General features: G+C 61.6%; 1 protein-coding gene across 2 annotated transcripts; it reads right to left on the bottom strand.

The window, feature by feature from the left end:
• Nucleotides 1-2,788: 2,788 nt before the first annotated feature.
• Nucleotides 2,789-6,320, bottom strand: TFF3 (trefoil factor 3). Of its 2 annotated transcripts, XM_023538214.1 has the most exons (3): nt 5,724-6,320; nt 4,322-4,468; nt 2,789-3,206 (listed from the first exon to the last, which is right to left on the bottom strand). In XM_023538214.1, exons 1-3 carry the CDS (start codon nt 5,803-5,805, stop codon nt 3,193-3,195), a joined length of 243 nt encoding a protein of 80 aa, XP_023393982.1. In that variant the 5' UTR covers nt 5,806-6,320; the 3' UTR covers nt 2,789-3,192. The 2 variants fall into 2 exon arrangements, with proteins under 2 accessions (XP_023393982.1, XP_023393981.1); XM_023538213.1 differs by lacking the exon at nt 2,789-3,206 and having other exon boundaries at nt 3,984-4,468.
• Nucleotides 6,321-6,584: the final 264 nt, after the last annotated feature.

The raw sequence follows: 6,584 nt of genomic DNA, 5'->3' as shown, positions 1-6,584 counted from the left end.
GACATTTTAGTGTAACATTTTTAGAAGGGGCCTGGTAGAGTCCCCCAACATCTGTGATTATCAGCACAGAGGCCTCGTGGGGACAAGCGAGCCACAGGTGTTGCTTGTTCACCTCATTTGGAATGCAGCCTGGGGAGTAACCGTCTTGACCTGGTTGGCCCTGGCACCCCAGCCTGGCACACCTGTCCCCACCGGCATCCATGTCCGTTGTCGGCGTCTGCCCTCACAGAGGGGTGCGCCCGCCTCTCGGCCCAGCTGGACGTGCGGGGGGCCCCGCCCGACAGCCCCTGATCTGTAGGATTAGATCCCCGAACTCTGGGATTCCAACAGCCACGGTCGGTCCGCTGCTTGGACCTGAAGCGTGGGCTTTGGGGAGGGGCCGGCGTTGGTGCTGCCCAGGGGCAGACGCGAGGGGCAGCCAGCCAGGGCCTGACTTGCACAAGGTCCCCACTCCCCTGTCCCTACGGAGAGACAAAGGCCCCACCTTGCCACGCCCACCTGTGGACGCTCCCGCTGGGCAGGGGGCAGGCGGCTTCCTCTTCTGGGTCCCTAGGGAAGCACCAGCAGGCTGGGTCCAGAGCGGCCAACCGTGGAATAGTAGCACCACCTGGGGGTGAGGAAGGGGCCAGGACCGTCCCCCTTGGAGATGCCGGTGGCCTTGATGAAGAAGCCGTGGCTCTGCTTTGGCCATTGAGTGCCGGGGTGATGGTGACAGCAGCATCTGAGAGGGGTGACAGCAGCTCACCTGGGCCTTGGGGACCAGTCAAGAAGGGCAGGCCCTCTGCCACTAAGGTAGAGGATTGTCCCTTGTCACCGGCTCAGGCCTTAGCTCTCTCTTCACCAGCAAGGCTGTGCAGCCAGCGTGGGGAGCAAGTGCCCACATCCTTCTGGGGGACGGGGAGGGAGCCTCGTCTGAGGATGCCGGCAGCCCCCGGCATGGAAATCCAGCAGTGACTTAACCTCCAGAGCACGCCCTGGGATGCCCAGCACACGGGGGCGGCGACGCCTCGGCCGCGGGCGGTGAACCTCAGCAGCCTTCCATGGTCTGCGCCAGCGGTCAGCACTGAGGCCCGTCGTGCCTGGGCGGCCCTGCCACGCGGGGCGCTCCGCTCACTCAGCACGCGGGCCTGTCGCAGGCGACTACGTGTGTAAAGCGAACCGCTCCCGTAAGCGCCAAGCCAATCAAAGCAAAGCCTGCCCTTGAGGACACGATGCTGCATCCCTGGAGCATGGCACTGCCATCCCCAGGTGCTGTTTACACGTCTTCGGACAAGCGCAGTGGGTTGGAGGTGCCACCAAGAACAGAGATGTCTCAGGATCGTCAGACAGAAAGGACAGGCTGGGGGGGGGGGGCAGCTGCCAGACCCAGCCCAGGCGTGGGGACCGGCACGTGGAGACCGATGTGTCACGTCAAAGGGAGTCGTGTTCTTCCGACCGAACCGCGCATGACACATCTCCCAGAGTCATACTTTCCCCTGGATGGTGACAAGCCCAAGCACCACACACAGGGCAGCAAGAGTAAGTGGCGAGCTGTCCAGAACATGCCCGGAGCATGGTCGTAGCTAAGGAAAGGACAGGCAGGGCCCGGGAGTTGGGTGAGGGTGGTGGGCCCCCAGGTGCAGATTCCGGAGCGGGACCCGTCCCTCTTGGACAGGGTGACAGATGCCCGGCAGTCCAGGGGAGGGTGGGGACATGGCGGCAGGACGTGTCCAAGCAGAAAGGGCAGGGCTCAGGGATGGCAGAGGTAGGTGAGGTAGGCAGAAGCACAGGTGGGGGGTGGGGTGGCCAGGAGGCAGCGGAGCACCCCGCCCCCCCGAGACGGAACAATGCCGGTCACCAGAGCCAGGCTCGCAGGCGAGGTCCAAGCAGCAACTGGTGGCCTGACCTGAGGCGGACACCCAGGGCCTGGAGTGACCCCTAAACCCCTCCAGCAAAGCACAGGCCTGGCCTCAGCCCGGTGCGGTCTGTTGGGAGAGAGAGCCAGAGGCCGGACTGCAGAGCCCCCCGAGTGAGACCCGCTCCGGTCCCAGCACCGTCCTGAGCGAGGACGCTGCTCCCTCTGTGCTCCTTAGTCCGAGATGGCCCTGGACGGGCCCGGCCCCAAGGCCTGGGAGGTGCGGCTGCTGGGTGTTCAAAGGGACGCACCGGGCTTAGGATGCCCTGACAAGGTCCTCTCAGAGGGGGCTGGTGGGAGGTTCTTTATCTGCAAGACAAGGGTAGAAATATCTCTAGGGACCAGGCCCCACGGGCAAGCCCCAAAACAAAGGCAGTTGTTTCTAAGGGAGCCAGTGCCCCTTCTCCAGCGAGAAGGACCTCCCAGCAAGATCCCCTCCTGGGCAGCGAGAATGAGCGAGCAGTGTCCCCGCGTCCTTAGAGGGGCCCACGGCAGAAACCGCACGGGACAGAGCGGACGTGCGAAACCGATCTGGGCACCCCTAGCTCTGACCCCGGAAACCCCCCTGGATCCGTGGAGCTACCTGTCCCCGTGGGGCAGGGGGACAGCGCTCACGGAGGGCTTCATAAGACTTCATGAGAGCTTGGGACGCAATCCTTGCAGGAACACAGCGTTTATTCCCAGAGCTTCGTCCCTTTTCAGAAGGAAAAGAAAAAGGCAGAAAGGGCCAGGGCCCCCCACGGCGAAACGTGTCCAGCTTGACTTGCGAATAAATGCAACAGGGTGCCAGCTTCTAAGGTGCGGTTTTGGCTTTCGCGATTAAGACGTTAATTTTTTTCTTTGAAACTTACACTTGAAATGTCTTCTCACCTCACAGGAGGACGTGACCACTTGGAAGGTCACTGGCCCTCCTCGTCATGTCACCTCTGGGTCTGGGATTGACAACATCCTCACAAGCGACGTGGCTCCTTAGGGGTGATTTTCCCCGCCCCTGAGGCTGGTACAGACCCTCTGCCCCAAGATGCCATGACACGCCCTGCTGTCCCCCGTCTGTGAGATGCCGAGGAGGGACCGAGGGCCGCGTGGCAGAAATACAACGAACAAGGCAGAGTCGGGGAATGAAGACCTGGCCTCGTGCTCAGTACGGATCTTTATTCGTTAAGAATCGGGCCCCAGACACCGGCGTCCCGCGGCAGCCTCCCCGGGGGCGGGGCGATGGGGAGGCACGGATGAGTGGGCGCCGTGCCCCCGAGTGTGGAAGTTCACCTCCCAGGGTGCCCGGCGGCCTCAGGCTGGCTTCAGAATGTACATTCTGGAAACAGAGCACAGGATGCATCACCATGAGTAGGTCTTGCTCGACTCTACCCATCAGCGGCCTGGCTTCTCAAGGTCGAGACAGGCTCCAAGGTCAACACCTTATGCTACCTTCTCCCCCGAGTCCCTGGCGGAGTGTTGAGTCCCGCGGCCTGTGGGAGGATGGCAACATGCCCCAGCAGGCCCCAGGGAGTCAGGACAGATGATGAACGAGATGGGCCTCGGCAGGGCCATCCAGTGCTCAGAGTAAAAGGTGTCACCCAGGCTGAGGAGCAGGTAGGACAGGGACATCCAGCAAAGGGGCAATAGGCAGCACTTAGGGTCCCAAAGCCTTATCTGGACTCTGCCCGGGTCTGCTGGGAAGGGGGAGGGGGCCCTGGGCAGTGGGCGGGGCCCCAGCACTGCCCCGCTGGAATGCAGCCCCCCTTCACGATCCCAGACGACGGGCGAGAGTGGCTTCTTAGGTACTGGCTCCAAGAAGGCACCTCGGTAGCTCTGTCCTTAGACGGTGAGCTGGCACTTGGCTGCCAGATGGCTTACAGGGACCTCCACGCCCAGGATGCGTGGGGCAGGGCTGATGGAGCCACCTGTGTGCACGCCCTCTGCTGCGAACTTGCTTCCCCAGAGTGGCTGTCCTGCAGCCCCCCACACCCCGCTGCACCCCCAGGGAGGGAGGGGGAGGGGCGCACTTGTGGTGAGGCAGCGTAGGGGGAGACGGGGGGGCTCCAGGCACGGTGCTGTCCCCCGTCCGCCATCTGCAGGTTACACATGACGGTGGCTTGTTTGCTGAATACCGCCTGGGAAGCTAAGCCCAGCTCTCCAAACCCGTGCATCTTCCATTTCTCTCCAGGATCGTTTCTAAACTAGCTCTCGACTTTGAACACCTTTTTGTGAAACTGTTGCTTTCATATTTTACACAAACTGTTCATCAACAGGACAGCAGGGGACAGCTACCGGCCGCTGACCGCCCTGGCATAAAGCCTCTGCCTGAGGCCTCCGCCGACGGACAGCTACGGCGCTGAGCGACTCGCCGAGGGCCCAGGCATGTGTGCCTCCCCGGGGACCGGGGCCCCGGCGCAGGCCCAGACGGACTCTGCCGTGAGGCCGGCTCACCTGTCTCTTGCAGCGGCTTGAAGCACCAGGGCACCTGGGGGATGCTGGAGTCGAAGCAGCAGCCCCTGCTGTTGCACTGCTCCTGGGTGACCTCGGGGTAGCCGCAGTCCACCCTGTCCTTGGCCGGGACGGCACACTGGTTCTCTGCTGTCCCAGACAAAGCCCGTCAGCGCCACAGCCCCGCCTTCCCACCCCGTCCCCCCGCCCTGAGGTCTGAAGACGGGACCCCCTCCCAGCTCTGCCTGGGGTGGCCCCTGGATGTGTGTGCCGTGTAAATATTTAAAGAGAAACGTTCTGTAAAAAAATCTGGCCTTCTGCCTGGGTGCTCCCAGCACCTTTTCAGGAAGTCAGTACATGCCTGGGCTCCCCCAGCTGGCAGGAGCCCAGGGAATCCGGGGTCCCCAGAACCTGGAAACAAAGTTAGCCAAGTTTCCCTTCACTGTTTCTTCAACGAAAACTCCCGCCCCCGCCCCCACCTTTCTTCAAACAAACAGTGTAACAGGAGATGCACATCCCACGCGTGCTGAGTCTTTGCTTCTCTCCTGCGTGTCCTGAACCCCAGATTGTTCGGCTCGTCCCGCCTGCCTTCACGTCTGCCTTCAGTCCCCAGCGTGCGTCTGTCAAGCCTGCACGTCTCAGTCAGCAGGAGCCCCCTCGCCCGTCGCCTAACTGCAGTCACGCAGAATCTTACACCTTCTTCTGTTGCAGCAAGTCTGCAATTCTTTGTTGCCGGGGTTCCCCGACTTTGCCCGGGGTGGGATCGGCGGGGGATCTTTAAGCACCACCCCACCCCCACGCCCACCGGGAGCTGGTCTGATGAGTCTAAGGGGCCCACGTCCTCCAGGCAGCCCGACAGGTAACCGTAAAAGCCACACCCTGACTCCTTGTGATTTTGAAGCAGCCACATCCCCACCCCCCCCGCCTCCCACCTGGAGCTGCCGTTCAGGGCTAAACAGTTCCAGAATGTTCTGGAAGCAATCCTGGTTCTTTGCCTTTCCTTTTTCTTTCGTGAATGTGCCGAAAACACAGTATGAAGACCTGTATTGTGATACAGAAGCCCCTAGCAAAGCAGGTGATGGGCGGTGGGGGCGGGCACTGGCCGCCAGCCAGCAGACCTGGGTCCGAATCCAGATCCCCAGGGAGGGTGGCCTTAGGTCACTTATAAACAGTCTGAGCCTCGGTTTCCTTGTCTAAAGTGGGGACAGTTAGACCCATTTTAGGGCTGTGGAAAGGAAATGTGCGTATCCGGTAAAGGGCAATTATTAAATTAACGTGGGAGCTTCGTCACCTTCCTTAAGCCCACAGAAGGCCCCCAACCTTCCGTGTCCCTCCCCGTGCGGTTCCCGCCCGGCCACCAGGCCCCCTCGAGCTGTAGAGTGAAGAGCATCGGAGCAGGACTCACACAGGCCCAGGTACTGCGCGGACGAGCTGGAGGACCCCACGGCCAGGACCGCCACCAGCAGCCAGAGTGCCCTGGCCTCCATGGTCACGGCGGGCTCCGGGGACTCGGCCGCTCGCTGGAGGATGGATGAGCCGCGTCTGCCAAGAAGACTCACTTATAGCCCCGTGTTTGCACAGGTGCTCTGCGGCCCACTGTTTGCAGAAGGCCCTTCCCTTGGCTCTGGCCCGGCTGCTTTTTCCTGGACGAGACTGTGAAGTCCCCAGAGTCGCCTCCCTAAGGGGGGAGGGCGGGGCCGACCCCGCGGGTCATCTGGGCCCCTACTCTTCTCTCGGGGAGCCGGGTGCGGTCAGCCCCATCCGGCCATTGGCCACGGGCCTGGCCCGGAGGAAAGACTAAAGACTCAGCAACAGTGTCGATGACCCAGCCAGGAGCCTTCCAGAAGCTTCCCTGTGCAGGGGCCAGAGTGCCCAGGCCGGTCGCCCCCAGGTCAGCCCTGGGGACCCGGAAAGGCAGGCGCAGCTGGTGCCCGCGGCTCCGCTTCGCACAGCTCCTGGGGGGGCGACAGCCCCTTCTTCTCTGTTTGGCTTTTTCCCAGCAAAAAACAAAAATTATTATTAACTCAATCTTAATAAATGTATTCAGTAAACTTATTCAGTACATGTTCATAAAAATAGAGCACGTGGAATTGCTTTCAAAGCTCAGACGATGCAGAGGGATCCCTCTCTTCCCTGCTGGCCCCAGGTCTGGCCATGTCCTTGGTTTTTCCAGAGAGTTCTCTCTAGATCGACACGTTTTTAATGCAAACGGGAGCTTACTATACACCTTCGCCCAGCTTGCTTGCGTGCTTGCTCATGAAGGCCG

This window comes from Pteropus vampyrus, unplaced genomic scaffold (genome assembly GCF_000151845.1).
Source record: "Pteropus vampyrus isolate Shadow unplaced genomic scaffold, Pvam_2.0 Scaffold214, whole genome shotgun sequence".
NCBI lineage: Eukaryota > Metazoa > Chordata > Mammalia > Chiroptera > Pteropodidae > Pteropus > Pteropus vampyrus.
The sequence above is the reverse complement of the archived record's forward strand: the minus strand, read 5'-3'. Positions and strand labels throughout refer to the sequence as shown.

What these genes read in the sequence shown, in the direction of transcription:
- TFF3 (XM_023538213.1), bottom strand. Translation starts at nt 5,805, where the DNA reads ATGGAGGCCAGGGCACTCTGGCTGCTGGTGGCGGTCCTGGCCGTGGGG. An exon ending in CGCGCAGTACCTGGGCCTGT is followed by an intron (nt 4,469 to 5,723) that starts GTGAGTCCTGCT and finishes TGTCTGGGACAG; the next exon opens with CAGAGAACCAGTGTGCCGTC.